Source organism: Peromyscus eremicus, chromosome 8b (assembly GCF_949786415.1).
Source record: "Peromyscus eremicus chromosome 8b, PerEre_H2_v1, whole genome shotgun sequence".
NCBI classification, from domain to species: Eukaryota; Metazoa; Chordata; class Mammalia; order Rodentia; family Cricetidae; genus Peromyscus; species Peromyscus eremicus.
The window spans coordinates 12,514,975-12,530,305 of record NC_081424.1 but is presented as its reverse complement, the minus strand read 5'-3'; the positions used below and the strand labels follow the sequence as shown (position 1 = coordinate 12,530,305).

The window sequence follows — 15,331 nt, the reverse complement described above, 5'->3', positions numbered from 1 at the left end:
AGGGATTAATCATCAATTATGCCAGAGCCCTCATGATCTGAGGAACACCATCACACTATGTATGTCTGACTTACGGAACCAAAAGTACTCTACACCACGAGAATTCAGGAAAGACATGTCTGACTGCAAGAGCTCTGGTGTTTCTGGTGATGGGCGAAGGTTCCTGGGCTGGCTAAAAGGCAAATTCACTGTAGTTGAGTATGATGTGCCTTTGTACCCAAATGGAACTGTCCAGAAGTTGTAAATAGTCTTCTTAACTTTAGAAATAATGGCCCCAAGAAAGCAACTGGAGCCATAGGTTTGTGAAACACCCAGGGAGGCAGGGAAAGTGAAGCCCGTGGCCATGGGCTGCAGCGTGGGCTCAGCAGAGGCAAGTGTAAAGATGCAGCAAACCACATCGAGAGCTCAGAGCCAGAGCTGGAAGTGCAGCAGCAGAGCCTTTACCTAGCCTGCGTCCAGCCCTGGGTTTCACCTCCAGTCCTCAAGAAGCAGAGAACACAATTTATCCCAAAGGATATCTCAAAACCTCTCCTAAAGTAAGTCAGATATGCTTTCGGTTTGGGTTGATTTGGCAGTTAAAATGGAAGGAAATGAAATAACTATGACCATACCATGTTTTTTTTTTTTTTCTTTTAAGGAAGGGTCTCACTCCATAGGCGGGCTGACCGTAACCCTGCCTTCTGCCTCTACCTCCCACGCACCAGGATTATAGGTGTCCAGTGTCATCTCTTTATTTTCCAATTTCACAAATCCCTTTTGTGCTCTACTGACTTAGGAGCTAGTAGCTCAGATGAGGTATTGCCACAAGTAAATCTTCTTAGCTTAGCTCTTCTGCCGCCAATGGAAGTAGGAACTGTGTACTGCTAGCACAGTAAAGACGTAGAGGAACACGAATCAGGTCGCTGTTTTATTGTGATCAGCTCACCGAAGCAACTATTACTTACTTCACCAAGATAGCAGCACAGTTGGTTATATAGGCAGCTTTCCTCACCAACCAAACCTCTTGAAGCTAAATAAAGCAAGTCACAGCAGCAAGATTAACTCTGACTTCCTCAGTCAAAGGCTTTGACGCTGTAAATCCTCAGTAATTAAGGTGTAACACAAAACTGTATTTGTGGTTCTGGGGCCTAGAAAACTAGCCCAAGGTAAGCTCTAAGGACTCTCTGGCCTTCCTGTCTCTCTCACTCACTTTCCCCTAACGCTAACCATTACAAATTGAATCCTCTCCCTCCCATCCCCAGGTGGGTAATAACAATTAAAGCCCTTTTCTTCAAAGCCAGCCACAGAAGCTAAAAAATAATCCTCAGCCAGTCGGTTGGTGGTACACGCCTTTAATCTCAGCACTCAGGAGGCAGAGCCAGGCAGATCTCTGTGAGTTCAAGGCCAGCCTGGTCTACAGAGAATGGTCCAGGACAGGCACCAAAAACAACACAGAGAAACCCTGTCTCGGGGGAAAAAAAATCCTCTAGTAACCCCCACTACATACTACACAGGTTCTGTGTAAGAGCTCTCTGCAGAGAAACTCGGACCTACCATGTTTGGTCCCTGACACTACAATTGAAGATTGGAGGACAATTTGGCCAGACAAGCCTTGTGGGTTTCCCTTTCTGCCGTTAGACCAAGCTTCGTCCATCCTAAGAGTTAAGTGGACAGTTAACTTTGGGTGGCAATCTGAAGACTTCCACAACACATGAAACTGTAACTGAATAAATGTGCTTTTCTCTGGATAATCTGGGTGCTGCCAATTCAATGAAGTCTGAAAGGGAAAGTATAGACTCTATAGCCAATATCACTGTAAGTGCTAAATGTGAAAACTCGGGGTTGGCACTAACTGCCTTGAAGTCTCAGAGGCTAATGAGATGATGCACCACGCTTCCACCTCTACATGCCACCCAGTTCCTACTCAGTGGTAGAACTGTCTAAATATACCTTTTCCATCAAGGGAAGGTGCTGGAACATTAAAGGATGTGGACAAAGAGACTCTCTCTCTACAGCTTTTTTTTTTTTTTTTTTTTTTTTTTGGCTTTTCGAGACAGGGTTTCTCTGTGTAGCTTTGCGCCTTTCCTGGAACTCACTTGGTAGCCCAGGCCGGCCTCGAACTCACAGAGATCCGCCTGGCTCTGCCTCCTGAGTGCTGGGATTAAAGGCGTGCACCACCACTGCCCGGCCCTCTCTACAGCTTTTTGACAGTTGTTTTTAAATAACTTAATGTCAACTTGCATTTTAAATACCCTAGAGAGAAGCATATAATGTGTGGTGTTTCCCAGACCTCCACTCTCAGGAAAGGCCATTGAAGAGCATGTTTGGGAGGCTAGGGAAATGGCTCCATGGGCAAAAGCACTTGTTGCTCAAGCCTGAAGACCTACGCAAATGCTGATGGTGAGAACCAACACCCAGGGTTGTCCTCCAACCTCCACAGACACACCTTGACATGAATGCACACTCTCTCACACACACACACACACACACACACACACACACGTACATACACACAATACACACATCTTCCAACCTCCACAGACAAACCTTAGCAGGAATGCACACACATACACACACACACACACACACACACACACACACACACGTCATCCAACCTCCACAGACATACCGTGAAATGAACACACCCTCACACACAAATGTACACACACATATACATTCACACATATGGTGATATTTTATTTGTACTAAAATGTGATTTGTATGTTAATACAAATAATAATGTATGTTAATAAATATGTTAATAATGTTAATAATTATGTTAAATTATTAACATTCAAAATGTTAATAATAATGTTAATAAAGTTGCCCGGGGGTCAGAGCTATTAGAGCCATAGCAAAAGCTGGGCGGTGGTAGTGCACACCTTTAATCCCAGCTCTTGGGAGGCAGAGCTAGGCGGATCTCTTTGTGTTCAAGGATACAGCCAGCACAGAGACACATGCCTTTAATCTCAATCCCAACCATAGAAGACCTGGAGGTCTGTATAGACAGGCAGTGATGAGGCAGTTATGTGGTTGGGTTTACAACCAATGAGAAGGCAGAACAGAAAGTCTATATAAAGACAAACACACAGGAAGTAGGTCTCTTGGCTGAAGAAGATAGCTGCAGCAGTGAAGGGTAAGGGTCTTAGCTCTGACCTCTTGGGCTTTCATCTCTGCATTGGCTCTGTGTTTCTTATTTAATAAGACGGTTACTGCTACACACACACACACACACACACACACACACACACACACATCCTCCAACCTCCACAGACATACCATGAAATGAACACACCCTCACACAAATGTACACACACATACACATTCATTCACACACACACACACACACACACCCTCCAACCTCCACAGACATACCATGGAATGAACACACCCTCACACACAAACATGCACATGCACACGCAGGCTCACACACACATTCACAAAAATACTTTTTAAAAAAATAATATATTGGGCTGGAGAGATGGCTCAGTGGTTAAGAGCACTGGCTGCTCTTCCAGAAGTCCTGAGTTCAATTCCCAGCAACCACATGGTGGCTCACAACCATCTGTAATGAGATCTGGTGCCCTCTTCTGGCATAAAGTTGTACATGCAGATAGAGCACTCCTATGCATAAAATTAAATATTTTTAAAAAAATTTAAAAAAATAACATATTGGGGGAATTATTGAAAGAAGCCAAGCCTTTGGTTCAAAAACAGTAATTTCTTCAAAAGATTAGCATTAATGCTAACCTAAATACAAATTCTAAAAACATACCTGTCTTTAATAGATAGTTTTAAAAAGCAATCAAACACACCATTAAAATATTCGTCTTTGGGGGGCTGGAGAGATGCCTCAGAGTTTAAGAGCACTGGCTATTCTTCTAGAGGTCCTGAGTTCAATTCCCAGTAACCACATGGTGGCTCACAACCATCTGTAATGAGACCTGGTGCCCTCTTCTGACATGCAGACAGAACACTGTACACATAATATATAAACCTTTAAAAAAAACATTCGTCTTTCCCCAGGAAGAAAACAGCAGATAAGATTAATACCCTTGCTTGGTCCCAAAGACTGTCCCACGGCACTGAATGAGAAGACAGCCAGCACTGGACTTAGTAGTGCCATGGTCTTCCAGGGTCCAGCAGTTAAAACAACGTTGTAGCCGGGCGGTGGTGGCGCATGCCTTTAATCCCAGCACTCGGGAGGCAGAGCCAGGAGGATCTCTGTGAGTTCGAGGCCGGCCTGGGCTACCAAGTGAGTTCCAGGAAAGGCGCAAAGCTACACAGAGAAACCCTGTCTCGAAAAAAAAAAACAAAAACAAAAAACAAAAAAACAACATTGTGGATTCTAGCAGAAAACTATGCTCCAGTTAATTGTACCCATTTTCTTTCTTTTCCAGACTGTCTGCTTCCCTTCCACCCATGGAATGGTAACGGGTAAAACTGTCATGGAAAAGACACCAGCTCTGTTAGTCCTACCTACACCACTTCCGACATGTCATGCTATGGGACACTGTCTTGTCACCAACTCCTGGGCACCACAGCCGGGGTAGGGGGGTGGGGGAGGGTGTCTAGCATGCTGTATGCTTTAGGGATTTTACTGCCCAACTTGAAGTTCAGCTAGCATCACCATTCCAACGCCTCAATATCACGGAGATTTTTATAACCAGAGAGAAAGGCTATCAGTTGCCTTTCCCAGTTCCCACCACGTACTTAAATTCCCTTAGAATTTCAGACTTTTAGAATAAGGTTGAGGATCTTTATAGTGTGTGTGTGTGTCTCAGGGGAGAAATCTGACACTTTCCCTGGTGTACTCATTTGTATCTCAACAGACCCTAAACTCCGAGAGGCGCTGGCATTGTTTAAACTTCCTGTGTCACCAGCTCCAAAACAGCAAGCATTTGTACGTAAGAAGAGGGTGGGGGTGAGCATAGAGAGGGTGGGGGTGAGCATGGCAGCACAATCCCAGCACTTAGGAGACAGATATGGGTGGAGTTCAAGGCCAGCCTGGTCTACACAGTGATTCTAGCCAGCCAAGACTATATAACAGACCTTGTCTCAAAGCAGGGGGTGGGGAGGTGGGGGGGGATTTGGGGGGGGGCACAACCAAACAGGTGTGAAACTCACTTCTAAGTTAGTGGGAGTAAATCTCATCAGACCCTTTCATGAGAATTTTGGCTAGGTTATACATTAAGAATGAAGAGCCAGGCATGGGGACACACACCTTTAATCCCAGCACTTGCGAGGCAGAAGCAGGGGGATCTCTATGAGTTTGAGGCCAGCCTGGTCTACTGAGCAAGTTCCAGGACAGGCACCAAAACTACACAGAGAAACCCTGTCTGAGGGTGGGGGGAGGACAAACAAACAAACAAACAAACAAAAAAGAATTAAGATAGTCTTGAAGAGGTGGAGCGATTCTTTCTCGAAAACACAAACAAAACAAGATACTCTTAGGGAGAAGAGCCCCGAGGAAATCTCTTCTTGGCACTGCCAGGAAGAGCTTCCCTGCTATAGCTCTGTCCAACCAGAATTTTGCATGAATGCCCTTTAAAAAGTAGCTTTTTTCTGTGGAAGTCTCTACATTTCAAAAATCATTTGACAAGGCATAATAAACAACGGTCATTGTTTACTAGTTGAATTTTTTTTTTTTAAAGACAGGGTCTCTTGTAAACCATGGAGGCCTCAAACTTGCTTGAAGCTGAAGGTCATCTGACCTTGAACTCCTGATCCTCCTGCCTGTCCTTCAGAGTGCTGGGACTCCAGGCATATGCCACCAGGCCTGTCTTTATGAAGTGTTGTACTATACACTGTGTGAGTACTACTCCACCAACTGAGCCAAGTCCCTAGCCTTTCAGATGTTTAACCCCAGAAGCACTGTAGGAACATGAAAATACCAGATGTGCGGAGCGATCTAGCTAGCCAGAGCAGTATGGTCAGCGATTGAAAACCTAGGTCCGGAAGTCCGACAAACATGAGGTTGAAATCCTGCTCCCAGCTGAAATCCTTGTGAGCCCAAACTTCCATGTCTGAAAAGGGAGCCCAGCCCATGGAGCTGCCGGAAGATGAAAAAAGAAATAGGGTACATGATGTACTTAGACACAGAAATGTCAAGAATTGTGCAAAATAATTTTTGTTTGCTATTGCGTCTTCATATCTATCCTGCTGCAGTGTACAAGGGTTACCTTCCTTCAGTTAAAACTAAGAACATTTTTAACATACTGTACCTAACTCTTTGACCCTGCCCAACACAGCAACTTCAACAGCCACTGAAGGAACAGAAATTCCCCATTAAATATGATACATCATTATTCACACAGTGATACATCGGTGCATCAGCTTTTTATAAAGTATTTTTATAAGTTTGAAAGCAATCTAAGTGTCTCTTAAGGGGAGAGTGCATAAAGTACAATCTATCCGTGTAATGAAAAACAAGTGAAATTCAGAGAAGTGGGACAGCCTTTGAGTAGCATGCCCAGAGCCCTGGGTCCCACCTAACACTGAAGGAGAAAAGGAAAGGTAATTTTAAAATCTTCCATACCACCTTCCCTTACAATTTGTAATTACAATCCTGTTTATTTTCTCTGTGTGCACAACAAAAATCTAAGCAATATGCACTCTAAAAGCAGAAACTAAAGGTTAAAAAAAAGACTATCATGTGAGGCTGTGGTAGTACATTCCTGTAATCTCGTCACTTGGGAGGCAGAGGCAAGTGGATCTCTGTGAGTTTGAGGACAGCCTGGCCTATGTGTTAAGTTCTAGGCCAGCCAGGACTACATAGTGAGAACCTATTGTTGTTTTAAAAGACTTTATTGCCCAGTATGGTGCAGAATGTTCTTGTAATCCCAACTGAGGCAAGAGGATCTTGAGTTCAAGGCCAGGCTGAGCAGAGAGCAACACAGAAATTATTGATCTTATGAAGTTTCCCAAAAGGCAGTGGTAGCCTGATTTAGCAATGAGAATCACTCAGTCTTGAAATCAGGTGACGAGTTCTATCTTTATTCTGTTCCTCACCAAGACACTTCGTTTCACTGACTTTCAGTTTTCTCACCCAAACAGAGCTGACAGCACCTGCCTTGCAGCACGAGATGAAATTAAAAAAAAAAAAAAAAAAAAATCTCGTATGCAGAAGAGCCTAGACTTGGGTATTGCATAATCCGTCAAGAAGTCAGGCAAAAGCACTTCATGAAAATGCGGAGTCTGCACCTTTTGCATTTTATTTCCGCAAGGTAGAAAAAAAAAATGTCAACACAACAGGAGGTGTAACCCCTTATCTTCCTCTTCCCAGGTGGCTGCCTCCTATGCTTTCTATATTTAGTAGCGTGCAGAGAGACATCAGACTACCACTTTTGATGAGCTGCCTTTGGGGGCTCCCTGTGACCTTGGGATCCACTTTTCCATCTTGCCAATCACCCGCGCCTGGCTGCGCCGCACCCACCCAAACACACACACACACATCCTTCTGCGGCACAGCAAGCGGATCACCGTGGCGGTCACACACACACACACACACACAAACAGACTTTAAAAAAGACAGTGCAATGTTGTTTGTCTGCACAACCGCTCCGTTTGCTTTCCAACACTTAGAGGAAAGTACTGCGGATTCTTGGCGCCCACTCTGCCGAAAGAAGCTTAGGGCTGGCACAACTCCGCAACTTGCTTCCAAACGCACGATCCTGGCAGATTCCATACAAAGACCGGCACACGGAAGCCCCAAGCTGCAGGCAGCAAGTACGACGGGTCAGACCCACCGCTCACACCCTCCCAGCACCAGAGGACGCACCAAGCTCCCGCGGTGTGTGTGTTCCCACCCCGCGTGTCCCCTCGGCCCGCCGCAACGCCCCACCTGTCTTGAAGGCCATGTTGTCACTGTCCTTGGCCCCGAAGGTGTCCTGCATGGACACGAAGAGCACCCCGTAGGCATTTTGGATGCCAAACACAGATCCGTTGCACCACATGGCCGCCAGCATCACCAGCCAGCCCCAGCCGCCCTCGGGGGGCACGGGGGGCTCGTCGCCCGTTGACCTCGACAGCTCCACCTCCACCTTCTCTGCGGCCACGTCGGAGCCATCCGAGGGTCCCGGGCCGGGCAGCGGAGCGTCATCCGAGGGCGCGGGCCCCGGCGGCTGCGCCTCGCTCGTCTCCCGTGCGGCAGCGGCGGCCGCCGCGGGATCCTCCTGGGACGGTACCATGGCCGGAGGCGGCCCCGTCGGGCGCCCGAGAGCTCGCGGGTGCAAGGTCCGGGGTGGCCCGCGGAGGCTGCGAGAGCCGGGCGGACGGACGAGGGAGGCCGAGGTGAGGGCGCTGGAGCCGCGGGCGGGCGAGCGGGCGGGCGGGCGGGCGAGCGGGCGGGCGGGCGGGCGAGCCGCGCACACGGCGGCCGGAGGACCTGACACCCCGGCGGCCCCACACACCTGACAGAGTGGGCCGCCTGCGGCCGCTTCTTAAAAGCGCCCCTCCCGCGTCGGCTAGGGGCGTGGCCGGCAGAGGGCCCTACCCCCTGAGCCCACAGGTGATTGGAGCGCGGAGAGCGGAGGCTCCGCCCCCGTGGCCCAGCCCGCCCAGTCTGGAGCCTGCGCGCGCGCGCTTGAGGAGGTCAGATTAGCTACCCGGTGTCTATCACCCGGCTTAGGTCACCTCCTCTCAGTATCATTAACCTTAGAAGTTCTGGGGAGCGTCTCTTCCTCCGTGTGGGCTGCGAGGGTCATCGATCGGCCGCCCTGGGTCTTTAGCATCCCTGGAACGGAGTCACAGTTGACACTCACTAGATTTTTATGTTCGTTGTCCTTTTTGTGCTAATTATAATACAGAAGATTCCTTGTACCGCATGCCTACTTAAAAGGCAATTCGAGAATCAGACGCCTTGTTTAATTACCAAGTTCCGTTCTCTTCCGTGAAAACACAGTTTGTTTTGAATACTTGGCACATGGAAGATGCTCACTTTGGAAAACAGACTGTGAGTCTAAATTTTTCAGCTAACAAACATTTTTGATAGGCAGCTAGAAAGCAATACTTTTCAACCACACAAGCTGTTCTCACACTTAAAAAAAAAAAGAAAGAAAAAACTGGCACTTATATTCAGCTCCTCTGGCCCTCTGAAACTTGGCATGCCAAGATATCTTCTTAATTTCTCTGATATTTATATTCGTCACTCCAAACAAAATCAAAATATGCTAGTTAGTTAGGCACCTACCGATGTGGTGGGATACACAGTAACTGTGACAATCACGTGTGCGCTTCTCTCAATTCTAAATTAGTAAGTAAACGTAGTCCTGAAATACAAAGTGAGGTGCAGTGGTGTTAAAATACAGGGGCATCACAAGTGGAATAGGGCCATTAGCTGTGTTGCAGAATATTCTTTCAAGGTGTGTTACTTTTGTTTAACTCTGTGAAGCTGTGTTACTGTGCCTGTCTAGAACACCTGATGGTCTAATAAAGAGCCAAACAGCCAATAACAAGGCAGAAGAAAGCATAGGCGGGGCTGACAGGCAGAGAGAATAGATAGAAGGAGAAATCTGGGAGGAGGAAGGAAAAAGAAGAAGTAGCCAGAGAAAGAGGAGGACTCCAGGGGTGAGCCACCCAGGCTACACAGCAAGCCATGGAGTAAGAGTAAGATTTACAGAAGAGAACGGGAAAAGTCCAGAGGCAAAAGGTAGATGGGATAATTTAAAGTTAGGGAAAGCTGGCAGGAACCAAGCCAAGCTAAGGCTTGGACATTCATAATTAAGAATAAGCAACCATGTGTGATTTATTTGGGAGCTGGATGGCAGGCCCCCCAAAAGAGCAAAAAAGAAAAAACCAACAACATAACTGTTCTTCAAAACACTAAAGAATAATGTCTATAGAAAATAAGTTTGAGCTGGGCTCTGGATTAGCCACATGATTTCAATGGACAAGGACAAGCAAAGAGCATTCCAGCCAGGGGGGGGGGGGGGGAAAGGAGAGAGGAAACCAAGAAAAGTGGAGTATTCATGAGGAATCTGGGAATATAGCCCACATGTGGGGTGCTTTAGATATTAAAGTTAAAATGGTGCAATGGCTCGTAGATGCAGTATCCCCAAAAGTCCATCTTGGGTGTCTCAGTCACTGTTCTGTTGCTGTGAAGAGACACCATGACCAAGGCAACTCTTGCAGAAGCATTTAATTGGGGGCTTGTGTACAGTTCAAAAGGCTTAGCCCATTATCATCGTGGCAGGGAGCATAGGGGCAACATGGTGCTGGAACAGTAGTTGAGAGCTACATCCTGATCAGCAGGTCCAGAAAGAGAGACTGGGGCTGGCATTGGCTTTTGAAACCTCAAAACCCACCCCCAGGGGCACACTTCCTCCAACAAAGCCGCATCTCCTAATCCATCTAATCCTTTCAAACAGTTTACTCCCCAGACCAAGCATTCAACGAGCCTAGGGGTGCCATTCTTATTCAAATCCCCACATTGGTAAGTGTTTAATCCTCACTCTAAGAATTAGTGATGCTATTGGGAAGTGGTAGAAATGTTAAAAGGTGGAGCCATGTGCTGGTTATTTGATCAGCTTGTCACAAGCCAGGGTCATCTGGGAAAGGGAATTTCAATAGAGAAAATGCTTCCATCATATTAGCATGTAGGCAAGTCTGTGGAGCATTTTCTTTACTAATAGTTGATGTGGGAGGGCCCAGGCCTCTGTGGGTGGGACCACCCTGGGCAGGTGATCCTGGATGGTATAAGAAAACAGGCTGAGCCAGCCATCAAGAGCAAGCCAGGGAGCAGCATTCCTTCATGACCTCTGCTTCAGTTCCTGCCTCCAGGTTCCTGCCTTGAGTTCCCTTCATGATGAAGGTAAGCTGTAAGGTGAAATACACTCTTTCCTCCCTAAGTTGCTTATGGTCACTCTGTTTATCACATAATAGAAAGCAAACTAGAACAGGACTAGTGGGAGGTCTTAGGTAACTGAAGACTCGACCTCTGAGAAGACTGTGAGGGTCTGGTCTCTTCCCTTCTCTAGTTCATTCAGAGCCATAAAGCAGATGGAGTTCCTCTGCCACATGCACTCATTATAGTGCACTGCCTTGCCACAGACACAAAAACACTGCAACCATCCAACCACGGAGTGACATTTGCAGAACTGTGAGCCACATAAACCTTTCTCCTTTTAAACTTGAATATCTTGGGTATTTGCTACTATAATAGAAAGCTGACTAACTGAGAGCCAGGTATGGTATTGCACACCCATAATCCCAACACTTGGAGGTAGAAACAGAAAGATCAGTACTTCGAGGTCATCCATAACTGCTTTGCAAGTGTGAGATGACCCTGGGCCACAGGAGACCCTGTATCAAAGAAAAAGTAAACTAAGGAATAGTCACACCAGTTCCCAGTTCCCACAAAGAGTGAGTCACACCAGTTCACACAAAGAGTGTGCAGGACATTATAACAGTATTGTTGAAAATAAGGAAATTGAAAGCAAAATGTACCTCTGGTTAGGTATAATTCCAGCGCTTGAGGAACTGAGTCAGGAAGAGCACAAGTTCAAAACCAACCTGGATTAATAACCAGGTCTTATCTCAAAATAAGTATATATATATGGAGAATTGATTAAACAGACCATAAACCCTTGAGTTATGTTTATCAGGGTAGACAGTCAGTCATAACAATGAATTCTAGTGGCAGGATTTGAGACTGCCCAAGTTGCAGCCACAGTTAGGAAGCAAAGAATATTCCATCAAGCTTATACTCCAATAACTCTGACCTTTTAATGCAAAGTGGAACCCAGATGTAGGGATGGTGCTGCCCCACTGTTTTGGAGAGGAGAGGGGTCTTCCTACCTCAATTAATCTAAGATGATCCCTCACAGGCATGCCCAGAAACTAACCAAATCATGATATATATGTGGATTATAGCCTAACTATAAAGAAATATCCATGATTCCTGAGTGCTGGGAGAGCAGGCATGAGCCACCACGTCTGGTTTTGTTGTTGTTGTTTTTGTTTTTGTGAGACCAGATCTCACATTATAGCCCAGGCTGTCCTAGAACTTACTCTGTAGCCTCGAACTTGTGAAAGTCCTTTGCCTCATCCTCCCAAGTGCTGGGACTAGAGGCCCACTATACCTGGTTTATGAAAGTTTTTTTAATCTATAGTTTATATTAAATTTATTATTTATTGACAAAAATATCTTTAATTGACCATTCAGAAATTCCAGCCTTTCCTCTTTAAAAGCATCGCTTTTTAGCTAAATATTAGCTCATTTTCATTCTTCTAATTTTTCTCCTATTAATCTAGTCCATCACAGGTGCTCATTAAGTGTGTGAATTAAATTGAATATACAGGGGACTGGATAGATGACTCAGTCGATAAGAGTACTTGCTCTTCCAGAGGACCTGAGCTCAGTTCCCAGTACCCAAGCAATGGCTCACAATCACCCATTCCAGGGGATCCAACACCTTCTGATGCATGTACAGACAGGTAGGCAAAACACTCAGATACAGGGGAAAAAAATCAAGTAAATGTCTAAAAAATAAACTTAAAAAATAAATAAATAGTAAATTGAATATACAAAGTACTGAAGTGCTGAATATGCGGTCATGAGATTCCAACTGTGCTACATACAGGTGCAGTTTCCAGTTATGTTGCACAAAACAGGCTGCTTTGGTGCCATTTTAATAACCACTTTAAATCAAACAGCCAAATGTAGCTTTGATCTACTTCAGTGGCTAGAGAGAAATTTCTAAAACATGATCTTTCCGTGATGCACTCTGCAAATCATTAAATCGGAATAGCACTATAATGGTGATTATTTGGTAGGAGTGCTCCTGAACGTCTGTGAAGTAATAGAATTCACACAGAGAGACACGCACAAACGCACTACCTAGAAGCCTTATAGTGAACAATTGATTAAAAACACATGCATGAAGGCCATGTGTGGTGGCTTACACCTTTGATCCCAGTATTTCAGAAACAGAGGCAGACAGATCTCTAAGTATGAAGGCAGCCTGGTCTACATAGTGAGTTCCAGGACAGCCAGCCAGAGCTGTGTAGAGAAACCCTGCCTTAAAATTAACTGGTTGATTAATTAATTAATTAAAACATGCATGGGGCTGGGGCTAGGGCTACAGCTGAGTTGGAGAGCCCTGCCTAGCATATGTGAGGCCCTGTGTTCAGTCTCTAGAACAAAGAGACAAAAAAAAATCTTGGAAAAAAAAAAGTACAAAACAAAACAAGTCCACAGAAGGGCTGGGTGTGTAGAGTATGGGCTTTGTTTGTGTGAAGCCCTGGGTTCAAGCGAAACAAAACAAAACAACAACAACAACAAAATGCACAGAGTTCTTGAATACTGATTTGCACCAAGGATAAAATGTGATATTTTGTACAAAAAAAAAAATCCTTATTTCAGAAACAAGACTGAATTAACTCTGGCTTCTCCTTCCTTGAAGAGTCCAAAGTCCCCTCAACCTGCCCATCTTCTAGTACCTTCCTCAGCTTCCCAAAGTCCAAACCACCTGTTGAGGCCCCTCCTCATACCTCTTTGCTGCCTCTCCCAAATACATTCCTGTCGATCCTAGCTCTAGAAGATGATTTAACTAACCCCTTGCTCTCCATTCTAGAAGCTGGCTCCTGATGAATCCTTTTCTTGTGGACCATAATGCTCTCCTAACTAGCCATGCTGCCAACAAACTGTGGCTCCACCAACCCATCCTCCGTCCTGTACCCCCTCAAACCCTCCTCTCCAGCCTGAAGCCTTGCTCCTCACTTAAGGCCCTGTATAAACACCTCCAAGCCTTCCTGAAGACCCTATTTCTAAAATGACCCCATGCTATGGTTTGGGGGAGTCTCCCAAAGTTAATGTTATAAACATCATCCTCAGTTCAAGAATGCAGAGAGGTGGGACCTTCAAGAGGTGATTAGATCATGATGGCTCAGCCTTAACCAGAGGGCTCATGCCTATTGTGGGGGAGGATTCCTGATAACAGGTTGACTCATGCCCCTCCCCTCCCCATCTCTCAGGCAATGCAAGGATAACTTGTGCTGTCTTGCCCTTCTGCCCTCTGCCTTGTGATGAAAGGGCAAGAAGATTCACACTAGATGCTGGCTCCTCAGTCTTGGTCTTCCCAACTTCCAACTCTATAAATAAATTTCTGTTCTTTACAACTAAATATGCTTTTATAGCAGTATGAAATAATTAAGTTGCTTCCTTTCTTCTTTTTCTGAATGATGCAACTTTTTTTTTTCCAATGTGAGGTTTGAACCTAGAGCTTCACATATTCTAGGCAGGTACTAAGCTGTGTCCCCAGCCTTCTTAAAGACCCTTTTTCTATTTTGAAGCAGGGTCTTGGTGAATGTCTTGTTCAGTGTTCTAGTGCTGTGAAGAGACACAATGATCACCACAACTCTTATAAAGGAAAGCATTTCACTGGGGTTTAGTTTCAGAGGTTTAGTCCTTTGTCATCATGGCAGGGAGCACAGAGCCATGCAGGTGGACATGCTGCTAGAAAAGGAGATGAACGTTCTCCCACTAGATCTGCAGGCAGCACAAAGAGAAACACTGGGCCTGGCCTGAGCTTTTGAAACCCCAACACCTGCCTACCTCCCCTGACACACTTCCCCCAGCAAGGCCACACCCACTCCAACTAGGCCACACCTCCTAATTCCTCTCAATTAGTGCCACTTCCTGGTACCCAAGAATTAAAACCTATGAGCCTATGAGGGCCATTCTCATTTCAAACCACAATAACTTTCCCAAAGTGACTTTGGACTTTGGATTCTTTTGCCTCCGATTCCCAAGTAGTTGAGAGTACAGGCCTACACCATCAAACCTGACTTAAATAATGAAATCCTCATCTTGGAAGTTCAACTTTAAAATGGAATTTGCCACTCTCAAGACTTCATGGACCCTTTCTTCTAGGCTTCCATACTTTGTTTATAGAAACCTTCTGTTAGTAGAATATTCAGTCCCCTTAACAAGAACAGGAATTTTCAGTTCTTGAAAACTTTAAAAGTGTAAATCCTCAACAATTATGTGATCAAACAAACTGAATGGAATTCAAGAATAACTTGAAGAATGTCAAAATTCAGCTGGAATGTAGATCATTGGTGGCAGTACATGTCTACCATTGCCAGGCTCTGGATTCCTCCCCTAGTGTTATAAAAGAAATGAATACCAAACATGGTAGCACAAGCCTTTAGTCCCAGAACTTGGGAGGCAAAGGCAGGTAGATCTCTGAGTTTAAGGCCACCCTGGTCTACTTAGCAAGTTCCAGGACAGATAGAGCTCTGGCTCAAACAAAACAAGACGAGAGAGAGAGAGAGAGAGAGAGAGAGAGAGAGAGAGAGAGAGAGAGAGAGAGAGGAGAGAGATAAGATGTACAAATTTACATACACTGAA

At 45.5% G+C, this 15,331-nt stretch overlaps 1 protein-coding gene across 1 annotated transcript in view; it reads right to left on the bottom strand.

Annotated features, from left to right (window-relative positions):
- The window catches only part of Slc16a10 (solute carrier family 16 member 10), a 101,816-nt gene extending 93,648 nt beyond the window's left edge, over nt 1-8,168 (bottom strand). The window contains exon 1 of the mRNA XM_059272522.1: nt 7,823-8,168. Within this exon, the coding sequence (XP_059128505.1) occupies nt 7,823-8,168 (346 nt within the window). The remainder of the gene's footprint in view (nt 1-7,822) is intronic.
- Nucleotides 8,169-15,331: the final 7,163 nt, after the last annotated feature.